Source organism: Agelaius phoeniceus, chromosome 17 (assembly GCF_051311805.1).
Source record: "Agelaius phoeniceus isolate bAgePho1 chromosome 17, bAgePho1.hap1, whole genome shotgun sequence".
Taxonomy (NCBI): domain Eukaryota; kingdom Metazoa; phylum Chordata; class Aves; order Passeriformes; family Icteridae; genus Agelaius; species Agelaius phoeniceus.
In genome coordinates, this window is record NC_135281.1 from 16,065,541 (window position 1) to 16,091,084 (window position 25,544).

Sequence of the window (25,544 nt, forward strand, 5' to 3'; positions counted from 1 at the left end):
TTAACCAAAAAAACCTACCCAAGAATTCCCTAAGACAGGGTTTTTCTGTCTTCGTTTTTTCCTTTGTACAATCCTCCTCCTCAGATGGAAGAGAATCCCTCCTTCCCTTTACTCTTCCTGCTGTCGTGAGAACATGCAGCAAAAATTAGATCTATTGCACAACTTTTTTGAGCCCATGGACTCTGTCATCATTGCAAACAGAGCAGGCATACTGAAATTACAGCCAAGAACAGATGAAGACCTTACATGTGCAAGGAGAACCCAAATACACTGGGGACATCAGGAACCTGTTACCACATGCCAAACATTGTACTTGCAGAGCAAGGGACAGGTCTTTACAAGGAACCTGGGCACAGTCTTTTTGTAATTGTAGCACTTACTTGGAGTCCTTTTGTTTGAAAATAACATAATACGTAACTGGAAACTGGTGCCACACTTGATTCTCAGATCTTCATAGAATGAAGATCAGAGATTTGTATGTCTCTAACTTATCTCTCAGCCCCTGCCAGGGCTGGTCTGTGAGTCTGTCCAATCCATGCTGTGTGCCAGTCTACTGACCAGAAAGGCTGGGTTTTGATAGCAGATAAATGTCTCCCAAAGTGTCTCTCTATGGATGCCCCATCTCCTGCAGCATTTCCATGAACATCCGCTGGAAAGAAGGATCATTGCCCTTAAGCTGAGAACATGGCCCAGGGCCTGGGGTGTGTTGGTCAGTCTATTGCGTTCAGTGCTTATAAAAATAATCCAGACCTTCGAAGCCTCTGAGCGATGTCTTCAGCTTCTTTCCCTTGGGGGCAGTGCCTTGCCAATGAGAGGCTGCTGAGCACTGCAGAACCTGCTGGACCGTGCCTGGGAAGTAACTCTTTACTTATTCATGTGCCTCTCTGGCCTGCAATCCCCTGAAGCATGACAAGATTGATTTGACCAGCATGTGGCTGCCTGGCAGGCACACTGGAAGCAAAATCAACATACGGGAAATTCTCCCAAGAAACAAACCAATTGGTACCATATGGATGGGCCCAGTTAATGCATTAGGCGTATGGGAAGCCCACAAAATACAGATGGATGGGGGAAGATTAATCTCTAATAGCCCAGGAGAGAAGTAATGGTGGGGACCTTCTTTCAATAATTCTCTTGCTCCTGTAAATGTAAAAAGAAGGGAATCAATCCAGATATGGCTGTAACTAAGGAGTTAGTTACTTTCCAATAGTTAGTTTCTTTCCATTCAGAAGGAGCATGCAGATGGCAGAGGGAGTGATGAACAGTCAATTGGACTAGAAAATTTGGCAACATGTGCATGTGCCAGCTGTGCTGCCTTTATCGATCCATCCAGGTCACACAGCAAGGAAGGGTTATCTGTGAAGTCATTGCAAAGCTACAGCAGAAGCCAAACATGTGCACGTGCACACACACACACACACACAAACCTACTTTGTTGGCAGTGAGAAGGAAGATGTGTGTATTCATGACTTCTTTATGCTTCTCTCCCCTTCTCTGACAGATACTGAGCTACAACTGAGACGTGATTCCATCTTTTGTCAGTCTCTTGTGGCTGCTGTTTGCACCTTTTCAGAGCAGTTACTGGCTGCTCTCAACCATCGTTACAACAACAATGGGGAGTATGAAGAGAGCAGCAGAGATGCTAGCAGAAAATGGCTGGAACAGATAGCAGCCACTGGAGTTCTACTGAACTACCAGTCTCTTCTCTCCCCCACTGTGGTAAGAATAAGAATTGTGGTATCCTCGAGTCTGCTTATGTTTGCCTGTGTGATTCTCTGCCACAGCCAGAGCTGTTGAACCTCTTACCTGCATTCCAGCAGCATATTCAGACTCTCACTACAGCAAACTCTGGAGATTTCCACAGCTGACAACCAAGTGCCATATTCCTTATCTAGCCATATTCACCTCTGCACAAATGCTGGACCCATTGTCACACTAGAACACTATAGAAAACAGTCAGCCTTCATATTTGGAGTAATGCTACTGCATTTAGAGAGCTTTTAGTGCCCAGCTGTTGATGGCATGAGTGTCCTCTGCCATCCCCTGGTGAGGACACGCATCTCCCAAACGGGTGAGGAAGTTCTGAGTATTGCAGGAGTTCAGACAAACAGAGTTCAGTCTCTCTCTGTGGTGCTGGGGCTTGAGGCACCAGGTCTAAGGAGAGGAGCCGTGCTTGCATGGTTAATTTCCACCTAATGAACAGATGAGCCACAGCTACAGGAGATCAGCTGCTAAACTCTAAAAATGCTAAGAAAAGAGACGCGTAAGACAGACAAGTAGTCCTTATATTATAGAGAAGGGAGGTTTTTTCCTCTGCTTTGTAGACATTGTAGATTGAGTGTGGAGATTTTTTATAAAATACAGTCCAAACTATCTATGTGTGTAACTGCTATTTGTTTGCATTGCATAGAAGGTATCAGTATTTATTTTGCAGTAACTGGTAAGCTGTTCTTCACATTTGTGAAGTTTGGAGAAAGAGATCCTTTCAAACTTACTCTGTTTTTAACCCTCTCTACTCTGTGAATCACATCGAATGACGTCTTAGCAAAGGGTGGTTAGAGTTGTATCACAGAGTTAAAAAGCTGTTTGTAATTTCCTAGCTGGGATGGAGCTAATGGAAGGCTCTGCACTCTACTTTAAGTGTCCTGAACCAAAACATGCCCATAACAACAGTACCTTCCTGTCACTCATCTTCTGGCAGATAATAACCTATTTGTACCTGTTGCCTTGCCCTACAGAAGGAGGAGCGCACCATGCTGGAAGACATCCAGGTTACTCTGGCTGAACTAGACAAAGTTGCCTTTTTTTTCAAGCAGCTGGATGAAAGTCTTGTAGCAAGTGAGTATTCCCTGTTTCTCTGAGGCACTTTTTTTTTTGGTATGTTCTATGGACTAATATCCTCTATGATTGTAAATCTAAGAGACCATATCACACCTGGAGAGCACTGGGCAGCTTCTCTGAGGCACTGCTGTATTCCCTCAGCTTCCCGGGCAAGCACAGAGCCCCTGAAGCAGGACTGACACGATGGAATGGTGGTGCATGGAATTCTGTGCTGTGTAGCTGTGGCCTGTGCCATTGGGCCTCAGCTCTGTGATTCTGGGCAGGGGGAGGAGATAGGACAGAAAATTAGCACCACGCTCGCTGTGGTGAATTCCCAGCTTTTCAGTGTCCAGTGTCTTACCCTGCTACATCTCTCTCTTCATGTCTACTGCATATGAAATGCCATGAAACAACATGGGATTCTAATTATTAACCATATTTACTGTATTTGGATCAAACATCATACTAGGTCACACTATGATCTTTTAAGTATAAGATTTCAGAGCCTGCATTCTCTCCATAAAGGCTCTCCCTTATTCACCTTATGGTGATGTGATATGTCATTAGATAATTTAACAAACTCAAATAGCAATGGTTTCACAATTCTTCTGCTGTGGTAAATCAGCAGGTGTTTTATCTTTATTTCTCCAGATACTCATGTCATCTACCACATCGAAGGAAGTCGTCAGGCCTTGAAGGTTATCTTTTATCTTGACAGCTACTACTTCTCCAAACTGCCTGCTCGGTTTCAGAATGGGGGAACCTTGAAACTGCACACAGTGCTCTTTACAAAAGGTGTCTATAAAAAGCTTTCTTGAGAAAAATAAGCTAACCTCTGATTTTGAAAGATGTCATTTAAAAAATGACCATGAAGCTTTTAAAAAAGCAGCTGAGACCTGCAGACTCACTTAGGAAGCAGATATTTCTATTTTAGGAAGCCCTGGGGGAGTGCTAGACTTTAGAATTAGATACAGTCATGAGAACCAGATGTGCTTGTTTGGGGTTTTTTAATGCCTCAGCCATAGAGACATTATACTGGACTACATGGATAGTTTGATCTAGTGTAGGATCAAGAGATGTGCCCAGGCTACAGAGAAGTGTTTTAAAAGCAAACACCGTGACAGAATCATCTGAGCTAGCAATCGACTCGATCAGCAAATATTCACACCAAAATACAGCACAGGAAATTTCTTTCAAGGGACCACCAATGGGGAGTAATTGCTGTCAGACAGAACTGCTTTCTGTGAAACTCATCTCTGTGATGCTACCACTGTACTGCCATACTGGGAAAAGCATGAAATTTATAGACTGACAGAATCAGACTTGACATGATCCAACAGTCATCTGCTGAGCAATGAGGTGATACAGAGATAAATAAATGAATTAAAAAAAACACTAATAACATAGCTTTATTAAAGTGTTTTCTTCTTCAGCTCTGGAGAGTACAGAGGGGCAATCACAACCAGCTGGTTCATCTTTAGAAGAATTCCCACAGCAAATTAATGGTGTTTCACTCGAAAAAGTGCAGCAATACTACCGTAAACTCAGGTATTTTGTACTTCTGCTTTGCCTTAAAAGACATTGAAAATTGAAAGAGCACTCCTTATTAAGGGCCTTAAAATTTAATAAAAAAGATGTGCCATTCTGGATGAGGTTTTTGTACAAATAGGATTTTTGGAGATCCTCATTGTGTGGGAAACTTAGTAATTTTTTCCCAATAGATTAGCCCATTCAGAAGGAATGCAGATTTGACCTCAGAATTTTGTGCAGAGCTAGAATTATATTGTTCTTAATGGGGATTTGGAATATGTTAGTACAGACTCTGTAAATTACTGCAATCTCAGTGGTTCAATTAAGAAGCAGATCTTCAAGTGCAAGATTTTTAGCATAGCCTTATCAGCTGTTTTATACAAGATAGTATACATATATGTGCTTGAAGTGGGACAAACCCAACTAATGTAGTACCTACTGGCCTTTTTGCAGGACATTTTACCTAGAAAGATCCAACTTGCCCACTGATTCCAATACTACTGCAGTGAAGATTGACCAGGTATTGTTTCTGCACTTATTTCTGCAACAAATTCTCTCATGGAAGTATTATTTCAAGTTCTCTAAAATTCCAGTTGTGGGATACCTGTATGGCAGATCTATACAAACACAAACAGCATTTTAAAATATTCCCGACCTTGAAGGGGGGAATCTGAATTTCTCTGAAGCTTGGCTACAGTTCTTTTGTTGAGAAGAAAATGTTCAGAACCTGGGTAGACACAAACCCCCTTCACTGCAGCACTAAGGAGACTCCGTGTGGCCCTGCCTGCCCTTGCCAAACATGGTGTCTGATGCCAGACAGAACGGGCTCATTTTTCTATCCCACAGATGCATGAAAACGAACAAGTGTTCAATTTGCTATTTGTTACACTTTGTTCACTGTGTACACTTTGTTGCAGAGAAATCAAGAAAATGCTGCTGCCCAGCATCTCACATGTAGGCAGTCTGTCTAATGGGGGAGGTGATGTGGATATATGCGTGCAAAGCATTAAAATGCTACTGCAGGGAGCATCTTTGCAATTGTAATACACATTGTAAACAATCTGTGTGATTTGTGATATAAATTGTCCCAAGCATAAGTAATTTTATTTTGCCACTTCCAAAGTTCATAAATATTGTAAATAGTTGTTACTGTGAGGCAGTCACGCTTGTCTAGAATATTGTGCTTAGACAATAGTATAAAGACTTGTAAATGTCTTTATAGCTTGGTGTTAACATGCTGTGGACTGTTTTTGTATTGCTTTGTTTAGCTTATTCGCCCTATCAATGCAATGGATGAGCTTTGCAGGCTGCTGAAGTCTTTCATTAGTGCTAAGCCAGTGCAGTCAGGATGTTCCAGCAATGCCTCATCAGGAGCTGGCCTGCTGCCCATATCCTCGGAGCTCTGCTACCGGCTGGGAGCCTGCCAGATCACCATGTGCGCCACGGGGATGCACAGGTGGGTGAGGGTTAAGCCTGTGCGCGGGCAGCTCCTGTCCTTTCTAGAGATGCGATCCTATTCAAAGCAAAATAAGGGAAATTTTAAGAGAATGTAATAAGGATCTAAATCTGCTGCCATCTTTACTTAGGATGGGTTGTAACTTTTAATAGTTTTGTTAGTAAGTAGTATTGACACAAAATTTTGTGTTTCAGTGCCTCATCCAATGCAACTAACCAAGTGATCTCGTTGCATAGAAGTTGTAGTCAGCATTGTCTTCAGTTGCACACTGAAAATGTAGGAAGTTGCTCAAAAATAGCTTTAGAATCTCGGTGTGTGCACACGTTGATTTTGAAACATACCACTATTCTGCCAGTGTCTCAAAAGTAAAGATTAATTTGTGAATCCCTTTAAAATAAATCAATTCAGAAGAGCAGTGACACACAGCCTTGTAGTAATGATGCTGGAGACTCAAATAGTTGCAATATTCAGGTGCAGCAAGACTGAGGTCATTTAATAGTTTTGTATGTAAAAAAATCTAAAAAAGTAAATAAAAGTCAATAGCTAATGGAAGCAATACTTAACACGTAAGTGTTCTGCACATTTATACTTTCTAAGCCTATTTGTATTTTCTGAGCTGTGATCTGTGGTTCCCTGACTCTTGTTCCCTTGTTCAGGAGCACCCTGAGCGTGTCCCTGGAGCAAGCAGCCATTCTGGCCCGCAGCCATGGACTCCTGCCCAAGTGCATCATGCAAGCCACAGACATCATGCGAAAGCAGGTGACGTTTGCACGTGTCTGCTGCGTGCCACCGTTGTCCAGTGATGGTGCAAGCACCAGTTTATTGTGCTGTGGCACTTTGTGCACTGCAAACCTACAAACTCCTCCTAAGGCTGAATAGCTACACCTGTGTGTGAGAGAAACAAGTTAACTTTTATATGTACAGCTTCTACAGCAGTTCAAACCTATGCCTCAGTGTATATTGTGTGTGCCTTTACAGAAAAGAGAAAATGTGCAGAGTATTTAAGGCAATTTCTGTACAGAAAAAACCCAAGTCTCAATCATAGTGTTAAAATAGCAGAAATTACCTAGTGCTAGACAGCAGTGCTTGTAAAGTAGTTTGGGACTAATTTATCTTTTAGGTAAACGTAATTGTAATTGATAATTGTATCCACCCAATGGATTCCAAATATTTTAGAAGTAGTTAATGGATTCTCAAATAGGAACCGCACTCCCATTATAATATTTTTTCCTAACGATCATTTGCTTTATCAATACTGTTGGTACCATAAATTCTCTGTTTCTACAGGGACCAAGGGTTGAAATCTCTGCCAAGAATCTGAAAGTGATGGACCAAATGCCACAGCATGCACCTCGGTAGGTTATTATCTATTATACATTTTCTTTGAGTGCTAATTTTGTTTCTGTAAAACTTGTGGAGTTCCTGCTATAACCAAAGATGATCTTAGTAGCAATACTGGAAAAAAAGAAAAAAAAATCATTCTTTTTTCTCCCTGTACTAAACTAAGTACACTAAGTACACACTATAGATTAATCACCTTTGATGCTTACAATTTACAGATCATCAGATTCAAGGATTTCTGCATTTTCTGAATCAAACATAGCTGATCTTTTTTGGAGTGTTTCTAGGAGTCGGCAAAGCTAGTGATGGTCAGTCGTCTCTGGAATGTTTAGAAAGAAAAATTCTTGAACAGCAAATTTGACTGCAGATATGCAAAGATAATACAGTGGTGTACTTAGAAGAATCTGATGGTTTAGTTCTGGAAGAGCAGGTTTAAGAGCAAGCACTTCCAGACAGAGTAACCACACCGTAATGCAGCCCTAAGGAACCTCAGGTGCCCAGGGTTATATATGGGTTTGTCTAGAAGGCAGCTTTGAAAAGTACTGTGCATTCGTGAATCCCACTGCATCTAATGGGAGATAGAGATCTTCATATTTCTCTACAAGAGAATAATAATTTACTTTTAAGTAAAGTATCTTTGGTCAGTTTCTTCCAATCTCACCTCTCTGAGAGAAAAGAATGTTCTTTAATAACTGTAAGACAGCATTTTCCCACAATGGCAGTAACAATTTGTCATGGTTTAGATGACAATATATACAGAATCTGTCTGTACAAATACCAGAGAAACTTCTGTTTCTGCTGTTGTTAATGGCATTTTTTACACGAAGGCAAAACAATTCTGGCAGCAGAAAAGGTCGAGCATCTGGCATCAGCATCAGAAAAGGTCCAGCAAAGTCTGTGTCATATCTTCAGCCAGAACAAATGTGTTTGCTAGTGCCTGAGTCCTCCAAAGAGCACATTGGTTCAGTGTTAAGAAAACATCCTTAAACACTGGTATCTTATTTGCCCATTAAGACTTCTGAGTTCGTCTATATTAGCCCTTCTTTTAATTTTTCTTTTTTTCTCTCCTATCCACTCCTCAAAATGTTTATAGAAAATTATTTTAAACTTTAGAGACACTGGCGATGCTCCCTCTAACAGTCTTGGTTCATTAACTCAGAGACATTAAAAAGAGTAGAATTTTGCATTTAGAGCCTTATCCTTCTGTTAAATTTTAATCGCTATTTCAAAAATAAATAAAACAATGGTGTTGGCTCCTGTACCGTGGCCTGGGTGCCATCCATCAGTGTTTTGGCAGTGTAGTTATTTTGCCTATTAATGGCCACACATTACTTTGGCTCCATTCATATGGCCATAACCATGTTGCCTTCAAAAAGAAACATTTTTAAAAACAAATCACAAGATCAGGCATTTTTTTCTTTTGAGTATGCTCTAAATCACAGTGAAAAATTCCAGAACTATTTACTTGGATTATTTCAGGGCAATAAAGCTCAGATATGTGTGTTCCTACTGGGTTCCATCATAATGCAAAACAAAACTGAGCAAAGTTAAAAGGACATCTGGTGAATTAACTCCCAGGATTATATTACTTAGTACAAATCTGTAATAGCTGTCTTGAAAGAGAAGTTATAAAAGACTTGAGTTTATTCTGATGTAAATAAGAAAAAGCCAAGTAAAAGCTCACAAAAACATACATGAATGACAAGTCAACATGGGCTTAGTGGTCAACACGTGTTTAACCACTATTCTCAATTTGTTAATCTTGTGAGTCAAAAATTTCTCTGAGAAGATGATTATTAATTTTAAGATTTGTTCAAGCATGTCAACAAGCAGATATGTTCTTTTATGTGTTTGGTATCCCAGCCTGTATGACAGGGAGAACTTTTTTGTTCAGGAAAAATGCTGAACTGGGTTTAAAATCAAAAGAAATAGAAAAAGAGAGAAGGGACTGTTGAAAAACCAAATTGAATCAAGATTAAGAGGAAGTGATGGAGAGTCTCAAATAATATTGTAAACTGAGATTAACAATAGAAGTGTGCCTGATACATCATTACCACTAAAGCTTGCAGAGTAACAGAGAAGCTGCCGACCCTTGTAGGTGAGTCCAGTAACTCTGTCCCTGTGATCTCTAATTCCTACTCTTCCTCTGCACTAAAGGCTCTATCGGTTGTGCCAGCCGCCTACAGAAGGGGATGTGTAAGAGCAGAGGCCCCTCTTGGGAGCACCAGAGAGCGCCGGCTCCGAGGAGCCCTGACCCCGCTGGTGCTGCCGTGCTCTGCAGAGAGGGACAGGCTGGGCCAGCATCAGGAATCTGCCTCTGAACTCCTGGGGCCGGGCAGGATCCGTGCATTTCTTTGACTTCAAATTCTTGAAACAAACACAACAGACACGAGTGGATGCTGCTGCCATTCAGATGCCTGGAAGATGACCATCATGCTTCAAGAAAGCACAGTTCTCCTGGTGACTTGTTTGTGCAACCACCAGAAAGTTGTGGGCTTCACTTCAGCTTGGTTCAGAAAGTCCCACTGGACACCCCCCTCTCTCCCTGTACTGCCCCTGGCACCCCTTTGACTGCCAGCAGGCTTTGGTCAATGCCCTTTAGTGGTAGTTTCATAAACCCCACTTTTTCATCATCTGACCTGCACTTGAGCAAAGAATAACACAATCTATGGTTTATTCAAATAGGAACATAAAGAATTTCTTCTGGAGTAATTTTCTACTTCAGCCCAGTGAGATAATCTCTCTATGCTGCAGAGTATACATTCCGTACTACTTCTTATCATTACTTCATTTTACTTAGTGTAGCTTTCAGGTTTTTTATTAACTCTTTTTACTAATGCCCTGTGATTATATACTCTGGAATCAGTGCTAATGAAGAGGAGGATAGGATTTTTACAAAAACTTTACAAAGAAAAAATACAGTCTGATAATCTGATTATTTCAACAGATGTAGTTTTTAAAACAGGTCAGAAGAACTATACTTATTTATGTGGAGTGGAATAATATGTGTTTTCAATCATGTTATTATATGTACAAGATGAAAATAAAAATTATATTGTTTAAAATGGGACCAATATAATGGCAGTTACACAGCTACTCCCAGTTTACTGAAAAAAATCTACACTATTTAAAATCTTCAATATTTAAGTAGTCTTTAATACAGTTATTAAGATGTATTAGGGGTGCTTTTAAGTTAAAAGAAAAAAGGAATCATGTATATAATGTTCTTTATTTTTACTTGTTGGAAAAATTGTTCTCCATTCTGTCAGTATTACCTTAAGCACTGTAGTTTTTTCCAAGTTACTGGCTGAAACTAATCAAAGCATGTCAGCAGTCTCAGGACAGAAATAATGTTCTTTTGGAGTGAGTGCCTTAACGTGACCAGCCCTCCCTACCATGGCAGGTGTACAAGAAACTCCCCATTCCTGTTCCTCCACAGCCTCTTTTAAACCAGCTCCCAGTCAAGGAACCCAGGAGCGCTTTGCAGTAATGTATATTTTAGAAAATAAAGGTTTGGGGGTTTTATTTGTGTTGTTTGTTTTTTAGTGGGCTTAATTTTATTTTGTTAACACCCAGAGCAACTCAAAAACTAATGGATGTTTTCATTTGGACATGAAGGCCTCTCTAATTTTTCTAATCTTCTCTTGAACACAAAACTGTTTATGGCAAATTAGGAGATACAGTTTGTTCTGAATTTCATTTCTTAATTTTTTTAATATGTGTTTTCTTCTCTCACAGACTGAAATTATTTTGGGGAAGGAACTTATTTTTTATTTTCTCTTTTTATTTTTTATTTCTCTTTTTATTTTTTATTTCTCTTTTCTTTATTTCTCTTTTTTTATTTCCTCTGATCTGCAGTAATGTGTTGCAGGGAACTAGGACAGCCTATGGCCTGCCAGCTTTGGCATACAGCTTTGGTACTGGGTGTCCATTCTGGACTGCAACCAGATGAGCAGATCTCTGTTTCAATGCACTTTTTGTTAATTTTGGAAAAGTTACTCTTACCATTTTCTTTTTGAAGAAAAAATGGATGTTTCTTCTCTGAATCCAGAATTTCAAATGTACTTAGTACTGTAAGAACCATAGGAACCCCACCCCACGGGTTCTTTTTTACTTTACCCCGAGGTAAAAAAGGACCCGTGGGGTGAGTCCTGCCTGGGTCCCCATCAGTTGTGCTCTGCAGAATGGCCTGGGCAAGATCCTGGCCCATGCCTGCAGCCTTTGCACCATGACAGATGCAGAGAAGGGTGTCCAAGGGCATTTACACTGTGCACTGTTTTACACTGAAATGTATGTGTTATTCTCACTTAAAACTTGAGAGACATTTTTATTATTAAAAGTATGTTTATATTATAAGGAAAGAAGGTTGATCTCATTTTCTGTTATACCCGTTAGTTCCTTTGCCTTGCATTCTGTTGAGCAGCTTTAAGTTCTGATATGCTTGTATGGCATGGGGAGCAGTCAGAAGTTTAGTGATAAGGGGAAAGCTGGGTTTGATTTCAGCTCAAACTGACAGTGTAGAGCTGAACTCTTCCTGTTTGTGCAGTCCCCTAAAGCTGTGGGGGAGACCACAGACTCCTGTTAAGGTAGAAAATAAAAACTGGTTTGATGATGTAAAATTGTGGCGTTTGAACCAGTTCTGGGAACTAACAGCTTCAAGTGGAAAAAGAAGAGGGCAATGCAGGAACCAACTTGCAAGCAAAGAGAGATTAGGTCTGCAGAATTTCCAGGGCTAAAAGTGAAGAATCAGGCCTGGCACAACAGAACAAGTGCAGATTTTGTAGATTTGGAACATCTCATACAGTGGAAGTGTGGAAAATGTGGAAAACAGTCAAGATGGAGAACATGGGAATTATGGCAGCTTGATGATGAGGTGGGTATGGTTGGGTGGCAGCTTTGAGTGGAATTCCTTGTGAATGTGTCTCATAACTGAGTTTGCTGAACATTATCATTAGCCCCTGAAGCACATATATTGGCAGGCTGGGGTGATGCTGATTTGAGAGACACTAATCTTGCAAAGGATCTCGGTACACATACAAAACAACGCTGAAGGACTTTGAACAGACTGAAATTAGTGGGATTAGATTTTTCCACACAAATATTAGTTCATGCTGTTGAAGATTGAACAAAATATTTTGTTATATTTCTTGTTAATTGATAATAAAAGGACCATGTCATAGAGTTTGTCACAAGATGACACAGAGGCAATTTGATAGAATCATGACAGCTCAAGCATGGACTAGGAAACAGGTGGTCAGTTATGATGGAGAAGTATTCAGGCCTCCTTGCTTTGTTCAAATAATTAAGTGAAAATGCAGTAGCTAGGTATTGAAGAAAACAGATGGTTTATAAGAAAATAATGAGAAAGGTAAAGACAGTTCAAACTGAACATAAATACAGCCTTAAGGAGAAAAAGTGATCAGGGCTAGATATTGGCTGAAAGTTTTCCTTCCATCAGGCTTTGACAAAACAAGAAATAACTTGTGCAAAGATGTTGTAAGGGCTGAAGCAGTGCCTGGTGCAGCAGAAGAGCGTGCAAGCTGTCTTCAGTTCTAAGATGGGTTCTCTGAGGAGCTGAAAGGTGAGAGAGGTGAAACTGGGGAAAGTGTAACACATGTAGGCTGACTGTATGTAGTCAACGTGCAGCACACTCCCTTAGGTGAAGTCCTGGTCACCCTTGAGTTTACAGAGCATATGATTTGAGTGAGCAAAATTGAGCAATTGAATTAGCTCCAGAAAAAAGTAGTAAAACCCATGAGTAACATTTGTCACTTATTGCACATGATCCTTATAATAATCTCATTGGGGCTTAAGATCTACTATCAAAAAAATTAGTGATATATTAAGGCAGCTTTTCTCAACATATCCTATAGAACCAGTCAGCCATTGGGTTTAATTCTGACAAGTTCCATATCAAAAAGGTAGTTCTTTACCAAAGGAATTTACATCCAAAAATCTGTCCCGATTTTGGAGGGTGTTGTAACTCTCCCAGTTCCTAACAAGGGAGGTTGGCAGGTGCAGAGGGTCTAGACAGAAAACCTCCAAAAAAACCCAGCCCTACTGTTCTAAGGCTCTGGGTCCTGGATCAAATCCTGAACAGATTGCTCAGACTCTCTGTCCATTTCAAACTGGATTAGAAAAAATGCAATAAACCTCCTGATTCCATCCCTTCTAAACTGCTCTAAAGTGTTCTCTATCCTGTTCCAGCATGTCTCAATAAAGCTGTTTCTTTGCTTTAGGACACACTTTCTTCAGCTCTCTCACCCACTGGCAGCAGTGAAAGCAGAGAGCCTCTGGCTGGTGTAAAGAGAAGAGAGTTACCACAATTTTTCCAGTCATCCTGGAGAAGCCAAACTGCTGCTAAATAGAGTTGCTTTCACTGAGCTGCCAAAGCTCCCTTGGAGCTCTTAAACAGCCCTTTCTGGTTGTCATGATTCACTGTTTGAAAAATACTTCTCCTTGCCAAAATAATGACTCATTTTGTAAAATGTCAATTAATGCCTTGCAGAGTCTGCAAAAAAATAGGTGTGTTTTTAAATGAATTAGGATTAAATTGGTAATTAATGTTTGAATCAGTGATTATTTTCTTGATCCTGCTTAAAATTAAATTTAGTTATAAGCACTTTGAAGGCAATGCAGAAAGATGCATTACTGTTTAACCAGCTTTAAATTACTTACATAATTACTTACATGAGTGACAGTCTCATCTTGAGATAATTAAAAATAATTAGTATGGCTTTATCACAGTTTTAATGTGCAAAAATGAAATTCATATTATTAGAGGTGCTTGAGTACTGGGGTTTTTGATGGAATTTATCTGCAAATTATCGCATGAAAGTTAATGTGGCCATCAGTTCTGTTTTATTTTTCAGGGAACTTATTATACTTTTTGGAAATAATAAGCAATTTTAGAGCTGGTACAACACATGGTGTGTCTTGCTGCAAGAAATGACAAACCTTGAGACTTATTTCTTCTGCCTGCTTGGGTGAAGTTTCAATAAATTCAGTGGAATCAGTGTTATGGAGTTGATTGCAAACCAGCAACAACCAAGAGGTTTGAACAGATAATGCAAATGCAACAGAAGTTTTCAACTTTTTAAGCAGTAGTTTAAAACTATGAAGTAGGGAGGTATTTCACCTCTGTATGGATGAGAAATGAGAACAAGATGTTATTCTAACTGAAATGACTGCATTAAAATTGCATTGAAATTCTTGAGTGACAAGAAACAAAGCAGTTTTCACTCTGGATGGGTGTGATCTGCACTGCACTGCTCACATCTCTCTTGGGATTTGCCAGGACTTGTTCAGCAATGATCTGACAAATGGGATAAGTGGTGTGGTGAGAAAAAAAAAATTATAAAATGTCATTTAGGATAACAAAATCCAAAGGCAATTGAAAAAAGCTGCAATGAGTAATTACTGCAATTGCAGTAATGAGTGTCTGAAATTATTTAATGGCAATAAAATGAACTATCAGCAACTGCAGAGTATGGGTCACACAAAATAAATCATTAGGCACTGGAGGTACAAAATCAGGTTTTAAATTTGATACTCAAGCTTTGGAAAATCTTTCAGACCATTCCCTGGAATCTTTAGTTCAGCATTTTGTGACAACCTAAAAGCAATTAGAATTGTTAGGAACAGAAAAGAAACCATAGCTGAATACCTTATTAATTCCATGGTGCCTCTGAGTCTTCAACACTACAAGAATTATTCTTGGTTTAGGCATGAAGCACTTTTGAATCACCTTGAGAATCTGCACACAAGCAATATGTCCATATTGTACACCTTCCTTGTGCGTGCCACACAAGAAGGCTTTTAGCAGCACAGAACCAACTTCATATCATGGCAGTGTAGGCATTGTCTGACCTCTTAACAACCTGTACTTCAAATTTAGCAATTCTTCCTCCTAACTTTCCTCTCTGTGTGTACCCTAGAAAGGTTCTTGATGAGAAGCTCTGGATTTCTCCCTTCATCAAGTGAGTTTCCTTTAGTTTGGTTTTTTATAACCATTAAAAAATGTTGAGAATACTGTTTAGCATTTGCCTTAATAGCTGAAATCAGACTCATCCGAGTCTGGTCTCAAAGTGATGAAGAAAACCCATAGGAAACCACATATTAGTAGTTAAGTTTTATTCATGAATACTCATTAATTTGAGAAATACATTAAATCTCATGGAAATATCTGTGTAAGCAGCAGTAAGTAAAACCCCTGCTGGTTTCAACAGCCTTTTTCAGACATAAAATCAGGCAGGAGAAAAGATTTTATGACAAGTTGCCATGGCTTACAAAACCACAGTCCCATTTACTATGTCTCTATTTGATAAAGGCTCTAGGAAACTTTCCTATTTGCAATTAGTAATGTAATTAAAGCTACAATTTTAGCATACCTGTGCATTAATAATCCATAGAAACTACCTCAGCTGTGCATTTACTGGCTGATAAACAGCCTTATCCCTCTGTGTGTGGAGAAATTAAACACAGAGAAGGTAAATTACCATGTCAAGATAGAAAAGGAGAGAATGAGAATCATCTTTTCCTCAGATGGAAACTTCTTCTGCTGGGCCAAGCCAGTCTTTCAGAAGGTTGCTCGTGATCAGCATTCAGTCAATGCAAGGCTTTTCTCCTCCCAGAATAACCAAATACTCGGTAACGATTAAAGTTGTGTAAAGTGTTTACCACAGTCAGAAATCTGCTTCGGGATTCATGTTTAAGGAAACTCATAAAAGGACAGAGTGCACTCTTCCAAATAATTAGATGTGCCCTCTTCCGTGTCAGATGTGAATCTGAAATTTCCATTGTCAGATTCTAAAAAATGGCAGGGGCTGCAGAATTAAAACTAAAAAATCCTTTCAAACACAGAAATCTCCACTATCACTTTACAGTTATGCTGCCTATATCTACAGCTGAAAGGACATTGAGAACAGTAGCCCAGGTTTGCAATGCTGCTGGTGTAGTTGGATCCCCTAAAGGTAGAAAATAAGTTAATATTCAGTCAGCTCCACTGGGGTAATTTGGATGTTTTTGTCAGCAGGACATTTCAAAACCCATCCAGGTATACATAGCCATAAAATAATGAGCTTTCCAAAAGATACATATAGAACTCAGCTTTGTATGTAAGGATTCATCAGCCCCTGTAGTGATGGCACAGATTAGTTGGGTGCATTGCCCTGAACTGGTTCTCCTGGTGCTGTCCTTTACACTCAAACAAGCAAAGTTGCTTCTTGCCTCTGAAAGCCAGAAGAAATGCAGGGAGTCACTCCTAGGCTCTCTCTTTCTCCAAATGAATTTTCCCACTTATTAATATAATAATGAGTAATAAGCAAATGAGTAATAAGCAAATACAGCCTAAGCAGTATTGTTTTCAGAAAGCAATTTTTGATCAATACAACTGAATGAACACTATTAAGGGTGATTATTAAAAATTAATTTCACTGTTTATATCTTTTTCTTGTTATGTCCTTCCCATGATTTTTTGCATAATACGACTCCAGAAATATTACTCTGTTGTTCATCTGGACCGGACACAGGTGATGAACTGCTAGAGAGACTTCTCATAACCCCTCAAAAGTGTTAAATCTCATCAGTTTTAGACAGACCATAAAAATCTTCAAACATATTAAGAGCTTTCATGTGTGTCCCAAAACTGATACACACAGTAAACTGCAATCTCTTTAAAACAAAACTCCTCAAGACAGATTTTAAAGACAGGACAACTGTCCATTCCCACTCCTTTCCCCTTTTTACACCAGTATGGCCTGAATATATTCAGAGTGCTATCACCTGTAGTGGAAGCTGCTTCTGGCAGTTGCTGAAAGAGGATGTCTTTTCCATACACTTCAATTACATTAAAGTGCAGGGGTTTGGGATTGCCCAACTATTCAGTTATTGACGAGCCTGTAGACAGGATTTGTTTCTCAATTTAACCTTATATTCCATTACATCCACTACAGTTAGCACTCAGATGGATTGCATTTTGGAAGATTAACTAAAAGTCAGATGGTAAGGCTATGTGCACAATTCTCTCTCTGAGCAATCTCTTACAGTTCATCAGCTCTTGTAATGAAAAAAACTGAGGAAGATAACATTCTCTGAAAGAGCAGATTGAAAAGGATTTTAATAATCTGATTTTTTTTCCTCTTTTCCACAAAACAGTGGAGAGCATGGGACAGCCAAAGGGAAGACTGAGATATTCTTTGTTTCATTTCCTGACTGAAAACACCTAAGAAATGATTGCTTCACAAAACCATGTCAGGATGCATTTTTTCCCCTGGCATTTAAGCCAGCTTCTTCACAGGAGGAATCATCACTTGATATTAAAATTAAAATCACCACTAAAAGATCAACAGCTAACCCTGCAGATGAATCTCATCAACAGGAACTAAGAAACTTTTAGCTAATTTTTTTAATAATACAGCTCTATTGAAAGCAGTAGAAGTATAGTCAGTGTAAGGGGAAGGAGATTTTGTTTCCCTTTATTCAGATCACCCTATATACAGCTGGTACAGTCCTGCAGTAAGCGCTACAGCATGATTTAATGGGGGATGCTATAGAACAAAGATGAAAATATGCCAGATCGTAAAAATAATAATTTCTTTTCTTTTTTTTTCTATTTATAGTTTCTTCTCAATGTTCTGTCTTAAATGGAAGATATTTTTTAATAAATTACTCTTTGCAGAGCCACAAAACTTCAACAGTTTAGATATAGGACCCCTGTATGATTGATACATCTGGCAACATGGAAAGCCTTCTCTCTTATTTAGTCTTTCCCTCGACAGAACTTCTACAGAAACCAACAGATTCCCCTTTGTTTAATTTAGTTCCCTGAAAATATCTTTCTTTTATTCTAGATGCTGCTTGGCACAGCAGTCATGTATACTGAAATGTAAGGTCAAACTGGGGGGCTTTCCTGAGAGCATGGGTGTAGCCGGACTCAGGTTTGGAGCTGCCACTGAAGGGAGGGGCTCCAGCAGTTCCGGTGTGGCCCGGGCCAGATTTGGCGCTCATCCCACTTCTCTGTGAACTGCTTCAGCTTGCTAACTCAGCAGCAATCTCTTCATTCTTTTGGTGTCATGCTTTCTGCTCAGTTAGCAAGCTGAATCAGCTCACAGCAGGGTCCACAAATCACCACAAGGTGCAGGAGGAAGAGCAGAGCAGGAGAAGCACTCTCTCCTCCTCTCAGTACTGTGTTCTTCATGGGTGGAACTTCACTCTGAGATACTTCAGCAAAACCCAGAACTCACCTTTCTGGAACTCTGGACACAGACATACACCTAAAAGTAAAAGCAGAGAGTTTCCTGATGGCCAGTTGAGGGGTAGAGCCACAAGCACTGTCATGACTATGAAGGAGACTGCAGGCAGCCAGGCTGTTACCGTGGCCAGGGTTTATCACAATCGCTTCCTGGTGCAGCTCGGGACCCTCCAGCTGAACAAACAGCTCATGTCAGTACTCTCATCTGCTTCAGTGCAAATTTGGAGGGCTCCTTTTATCTCTCCCTCCTTGAATGCTGTTTGGTAAACACAGGCAGACTTTGTCACAAGCTGACAGTGAACAGACGGGTAACACACCCTGTCTGCACCTCCTCCAAAGGCATACTGAAAACTGCTGGTAACATCCATTATCTTTTGCATAGTGATCACAGCCATCAGTTTTAAACCTCAGGGAGGGAAAGCTGAAAGGAGACAAGGAAATGAGGGGGTTCAGCTAGATGAAGGACCCTGTGAAAAGATTATAATGATTCCTTTATTTCAGCAGAAGGGAACACTTTGGAGCCTACTGCACATGATGGCTCTGTACTGTTAAGACATCTAGAAAAGTGTAGGCTTAACAGTAACCCTGAAGGTTTCTGGTTTTAAACATGAAAACTTAAGGTGAAAATCATTCCTAGTGTTCACTGGTTTCTGTCCTTTGGCTAAGAGCAGCAGGCATTGCAGGAGATAACAGGAAAACAGGTGCAATCTCTCACTGACTCACAGCTCAGCAAGATTGGGAAGTGTTTTTTTGAGGTGAGTTTAATGATCAGTTACCACTTTAGAAGTGAAATCTTTTGCAACTTCCATTATTGATAAGGCCAGAGAGAATTCCTTTGTTAGTGGTACTATATCAGATCAGAATACATTTTCAGATGCTATCAGTGAACCAGAAAGCAGCAAGAGGATTTCACAGGGAAAGAATAATCTTATGAGTCTCTGAAATGAGTGCCCTGCTGGCCTGCTGAATGTGGGTAAAATCCATGATTAAATCTGCCACCATTCCTACTTTGCTGTCTGCTGTCGTTGGACTTTATATCAAAGACAGGTCAAAGTCATAATCTGAATTCTTCTTGTATGTCTACTAAAGATAATTAAAAAGCCCCAAAACTTACCAGGGTCAGGTTTGATTTCTTCTGAATTATTTCCTGGTGAGAAGACTTTTACAATTATCTGTTCTGATGCATGGGGGTTTTTGGAACATTTGGCTAATACATAGGATACAGACGTATGCATATTTGGGGCATAACAAAATGCTCAGATAATTTGTTTACTAGAAACAGTTAATGGGATAAGCGGAAGCCTACTGAGTATGAGAAAGAATGCCATAGAATAAGCTCTACTCTTTAAGAAGCAAAAAGATGAAAACCATTATGCACAAAATCCTTTATCCTGAATGTCCCACAGACTACATGGTGGGTAAAAAAAACAACTATTGTCCTTCATTGTATATATGAATTGGAACCAGGAATAAAAAAAAATTAGATTAAAGGTTGCTCCTAATCTTGTTGAGAAGTGTGAGAAGTGGTGGCAGCTTCTGGCCAAATTTTTTCTTCCATGCAGCCGACTGGGAAAGCTGTGGAATTAGAGCACAAAGGATGTGAACAAATACAATGAATCTAAATGTTAAATGGCTGCAAACCCCATGTCTCATTCTTTAAGAACATTTTTGTTCTTGTAATACACAAGCCAAAGCCTCAAAACACTGTACTGGTATTTCCCATCTCTACCCCCTTACCCATCAGTCTTTTCCAGACCCACAAGGCACAATGCATACTGACTTTCGCAGTGCAACCTTTATAAAGCAGCAGCTGGCAGATTGACTCTGAAGTGGCCATACTCAAGTGGGTTTTTTAATCTACTTCTGGCTGTGAACTCAGAGGTCACAATGAAGGCAAGTTATTAGAAGATAAAAATCAGGAAATGCTCAATCCAAACCGGTATTTGGGTTAATAAATATTTAAGCTGACTTAAATATAAGTTAGAATTTTCTGATGAAGAAAGATCACAGACAATGCAATCGTACTGAAGCTTATGTTTATAAGGAGAGACATAAAGGTTCTTATGGAAACAATTGTTCCTAATAAATTAAAGGAAATAGTTTTGTCTCTTCACATGCAGTCACGGCTATATTTCTATTTCTTGAATAGCAAGGAAAGCATAAGGCATTTATTGGCACTGTATGACTGGTTAACAGGACTGATGGCATCCAGCTGTGTCTTTAGCTGTTCACTCCAACAGATTTTTATGCTCTTGACCTGTGCTGATATGGCCACTTCGGGAAGCAATACTGAAAGTACAGACTGAATTTGTGTGGATCTGTAACAAAAAGGAGTGTTGTTGATCCATAAGGGTATTTTTAAAGAAGTCTAAGGCACTGTCTAAGGAAATAGCACTTAAATTGTCCCACTTTTATAGCACAAATAATGGATTTATCTCCATTTACGTATTACACCAATGATGGAACAAATGTACAAATTTAAGTAGTCAGGACCTGTTGGATCAGACAGCCAACCTACAATGAATTAAGTGTTCCCTTTTCCTCTGAATGCTCAGATAAATAAATAACTGGTATAATAGTCATGGAATGACCTGCACCAAACCCATAGGGATCCCCACTGAAAATCTCTGCTTCCACAGAGTGGGACAATGGTACAGCTCATGAGTGGGTGGAAGGATTTTATTATTCTCTGTTACTTGACCAGGAGATGGCAGTGATTCCCTCTGCAGAAATAAGAAAGCTCCAAAAAGACACAGAACTGCATTTAGGAGTAGCAGACAGGGAAAGACATGCAGAAAACAGCCTGCTTGACCTCAGTGAAAAAAATCACATTGCAGATAGCAGAGGGAATACAGCTAAGCTGCTTTTCTTGTTTCTGCGACCATCTTTACTATTTCTTTAGTGTCTAAAAGAAAGAAAAATTCTTGGAGACGCACAGCTCCCAGAGCTTTTGGTTTGGTATTAGTTTTAGCACTATATTTCAAGAAGACCAGCAAATTTAGAACTGTCAGTCAGCAGGTGTATGTCAATATTACTTGTATTTTAGTGTTATTTGTGCAAATATGCTCAGAAGCTTGTACATTAGAAAGAACCTGAAAAAGCAGAAGAGATCACCTTCCCCCCAGGCTCCTGCACAGAGAAACGCTGGTGCCAGTGCTGTGACTCAGAACCGGCAGCTTCTCAGCACTGCTCCCTGCCACTGCCCTTGTGCTGTGTCCATCTTCCCCCCTTGCACCTTCCTGGCTCCCACCACTGTCCCCAGAGCACATCCTGGGCATGTTCTGTAAATCCTCCCTGCCTCAGGCTTGGTCCGCACTGACAGCATCGCTCCTGAGCTGCCCAGGGGGGCTGTAGGTGCCCAGAGACCAGAAGTGTCCCAGGCCAGACTGGATGGGTTTTGGAGCAACCTGGGCTAGCAGAAGGTGTCCTTGCTCATGGCAGGGAGAGTGTTGGAACTGGACCCCTTACAACCCATAGCATTCTGTAGAAAAAAAACTTGCTTTCCTAAAGAAGTAGTAGGAATTGTGTGGCTGTGTAAACTCTTACTCTCTGGCCTGCAAAATGTATATACACAAAAACAAATGCTTTTGAAACAGCTTATTTCCTTAATTTTGCTGAAGTTCTAGAAATACTCTACAGAGGGAATATCCAGGCCAGACTGCTGAAAAATATAGTGAATTTGGTGTGGTTCTTAAAAGATCTTAATGCTAACCACATTTCAAAAGCATATTTATCCTGGAAGTATGAAAGTTCTAAATTTATTAGATTACTATGACAGATCCAGTTGGGATTTGTGTGATGCTGCCCCATTAATCTCAATTCAAAAGAAATTTCCAGAGTTTAACCAAGAGTCTGGCAGAATAAGTGGAGTAATATAATTTGCCCATTCAAAGAGTTAACACTACAAAAGTCATGATGAACATTCCTAGCAAACAGCTCACAGAAGCTCCCATGAGAGAATTTTTTTACATCAAATATTCATTACATCACTGTAAATATACACCACAAGTTAGTCCACAATGTTATGTCAATGAAAGAAAGGGCATGGGTCTTCCTGTAAATTATGTCATGTGGCTTTTAAAAGACTTCTGCAGGAAAAATTATGTAAGGGCTGTTGGAATAGGGCTTTCTCTGCATCTTTGTCATTTGCCTTTCAAAAGGTACGTGTGATGGTTTCTGTGGTCTGTCTGAACCACTTAACTGCTGTCATCTGCATCCCACAGAAAAAATATTTATCACCATCTCGTCAGTCTTAACTCTTTCTACCCAGCATTTAAGCTGGGTAGAAACTCCTCCTCAAGCTGTCTTTTTGCAGGCTGGCATTGACTACTTCCACATCATGCAATCCTCCATCCTCCAGGCAGATATAGTCCAGTCCCTTGGAGGTTAGAAGTGTACTCTAGGCTCACACTGAAGCTCTGCAGACAGAACACTCCAAGTTCAATAGCTTTATGTTGGATCACACTGTGGCAAGAAGGCGTTTTGCAAATAAATGTGGGCATACTCTCTGTGGGATCTAAGCAAGCTGGCTAACTTTATTTCAAGCCAAGAAGCTGAAAAGTCACATTAACACAGCCTGGAGCATTGTGGAGCAAATTCACCTCACCCACAGGTTGGAGGACAGAGATTGCCTTTCAAGGAAAAATGCTTGTGCATCTACAAAAACTAGTCCAGTTTCAGCTAGCTGTGGATGCAGCCAGTCTCCACCGAGTCCATTGGCTTAAAAGAAATTGCACTTATGTTTTGGTAATTATCGTAGTCTATGCCTAAGGAGAGCAGCAACTTCTCTTTCAGATGTAAGAGGTGAATGAAAAGCACCCTTTAGTCTCTTAGTGGCTAGAAAATATATGTCAACACCGGGTACCACAGTGTATGTCACTTGGATGGAAGCACACTGCCATGGCATGAAGGAAAACAACATGGAAGAGGTTAGCATTATTTCTCCATTAAGCTTTTACCATCCTGTCTCATAACAGTCCAAAGAGAGAAATGACAGACTTTGCATTAATATGTATTTGTTTTATAGTGTTCTGTCATATACATATGAAAAATTGTAACTTTTAAACATTACTGCACTATTTGAGCAAGAGAAAAGGTGAAGCTGTTTGTCCCACTAGCCAGTATTTATTCACAAAGTTTGCTTTTTAGTAAGTTTCTTTAAACACTTTTTAAAATCTTTGTAAATTTTCCTCCTATACCTCCACTATAGGAGGAATATTTATATTATATTAATTATATTATATTAGTTATATTATAGTATATTATATTAGTTTAGTTTAGATTTAAATTGTAGCCATCTGATACAGCTTTAAAGGTTCATTTCTTCAGTGTCAACTTGCTGGGTTTACCCTCATACAGTGACAAAAACATCAAAGCAAATGCAAGGCTATTTGGCTGAACACACCAAATCATGAGTTAATTGCTTTTCGTGAGGTAATAGCTTAGACAGGTGTCACAGCACAACTCATGTGCATCAGAAACAACATGGCTAGCAGGAAAATGCAAAGGTCCAAAAAGCTATTGTCTCTCACTCTTTTACTGCAAACTAATGTGCATATATATAGGATATATCAGATGATACCTGGAGAAGGTACATTTTTGATGGATATGATTACTATAACTGCAGTAACATGTCTCAGTGACCATAAATCCTGTTTAATATTTGATCATTAGAAGGATCTACTTCTTTTCAACATCTCTTTACATTTTTCTTTAAAAGCACCACATTCTTTCATTTTGTCTAATAAAACCAAACTGAATTAAATTGTGCTCTGGGCCTGTCATTTTCCAGTATTTTGTAATCTATTAGTTAACAGGCATAATCTCCTTTTTTGTTTGTCCTTTATAAAAGCTAGGCCTTTGCAATTTTGGCCTTGGACAGATACTTGCTGTCTACTTCCTCGATCCTAGTTAGAAATCATATTTGCATCAGCTATATATTCTCAAAAGTTTAAGACAAATATGATCAAACCCCACTAGGGTCAGTGAGTCGGTTTCAAACCTACGTCAGGACATCTAGTCTTGAAAATGAACCTCTTATGTTATCCAGTAAAATGACATTCACTTTAATTCACCCAAAAATTATGGCCCACAGTGTACAATAGAGCATGGATTTCCTCACATCTGGAAATCAGAATCATACTCACACTCAACATCAATTTCCTTCCATCCTAACTTTCAGCTAATGTCATTCTGGCCTGAGTGCTGGTATCAGCAGATGTGCTGCCTTGCTTAGCCATTGCAGCTTTTTCCAAATGGCTTCTAATCTTGTTGGTTGTCAGGCTGCAGGGTAGGAAGAATCTGTCAATACACACAGCTCCAGCTTCCTAAATCCCTCTGTAATTCTCATTCCAGTCAATGTCAGAGTAATTGCAGTTTCGTATGATCAATGTCCTAGTCCAAGTACAGTTCCCTATCTTCATAAATATTTCCTGATCTGTCTTTTCATCCAGCCCTGGGAGATCTGTAATTGTTTTCTGTTATACTTGTTTTACCATTTCAGTCTTTAGGTGTCTCTTAGCTGCCAGTCATGTGAATGCCATTCTGTTTTCAGCATAATTTCCTTCCTCATTCAGACTGTCATATCTCCTCCTCTGTTCTCAGTGAAGGTTGCCTGTCCTTACACTCTGTATCTGGATAATGTTATATTACAGCCTATTTCCTGAACAGGACACATTTCAGTTACACCAATTAAACCAAATTTGTCTTCAAGCAGTGGATGTCCTTGTTCTCCCAGTCTTGTTTGCCATTTCCCTCCCTGCCTCATGCCCTCCAGCATGCAAAGTATTCAACTGCTGAACAGTAAGCAGAAGCTAGTTTGCCTCACTCAACATTTTTCATACCTGTCTAGTTGGAAGAGGGAGTTATGCAGTTATTACCTCTGTAAAATAAAAATCTAGGATCTTATATTGGATCAGGGTTAGCCCTTGTTTCAATAATAAAAGGTCCTCAGTATAAGCTCTAAGAGAGACAAGGCAAAACAGCATTACAGAGGAAAAGCTTTCCCATATTTTTAGCCCTTGTAAGCTCCCAGAGAGTCAGACAGCTGCAACAGCTCCTATATGACTTGTAAAAGAGCCCTGTCTCTGTTTCTGGACAGCAGTTGCTAAAAGCTAGAACAAACATCAAGGTGTCTGTGAAAAATAG

General features: G+C 39.7%; 1 protein-coding gene across 4 annotated transcripts in view; it reads left to right on the plus strand.

Moving 5' to 3' along the window:
- Positions 1–13,388, plus strand: part of PREX1 (phosphatidylinositol-3,4,5-trisphosphate dependent Rac exchange factor 1) — a 121,283-nt gene extending 107,895 nt beyond the window's left edge. For all 4 annotated transcript variants that reach the window (XM_077187442.1, XM_054644446.2, XM_054644447.2 and 1 more), the window contains exons 32-40: positions 1,502–1,719; positions 2,739–2,838; positions 3,472–3,615; positions 4,254–4,368; positions 4,804–4,870; positions 5,619–5,806; positions 6,463–6,565; positions 7,094–7,161; positions 9,305–13,388. In XM_077187442.1, coding sequence (XP_077043557.1) covers positions 1,502–1,719; positions 2,739–2,838; positions 3,472–3,615; positions 4,254–4,368; positions 4,804–4,870; positions 5,619–5,806; positions 6,463–6,565; positions 7,094–7,161; positions 9,305–9,347 — 1,046 coding nt within the window. In that variant the 3' untranslated portion in view covers positions 9,348–13,388. The remainder of the gene's footprint in view (positions 1–1,501; positions 1,720–2,738; positions 2,839–3,471; positions 3,616–4,253; positions 4,369–4,803; positions 4,871–5,618; positions 5,807–6,462; positions 6,566–7,093; positions 7,162–9,304) is intronic.
- The last annotated feature ends 12,156 nt before the right edge of the window (positions 13,389–25,544 follow it).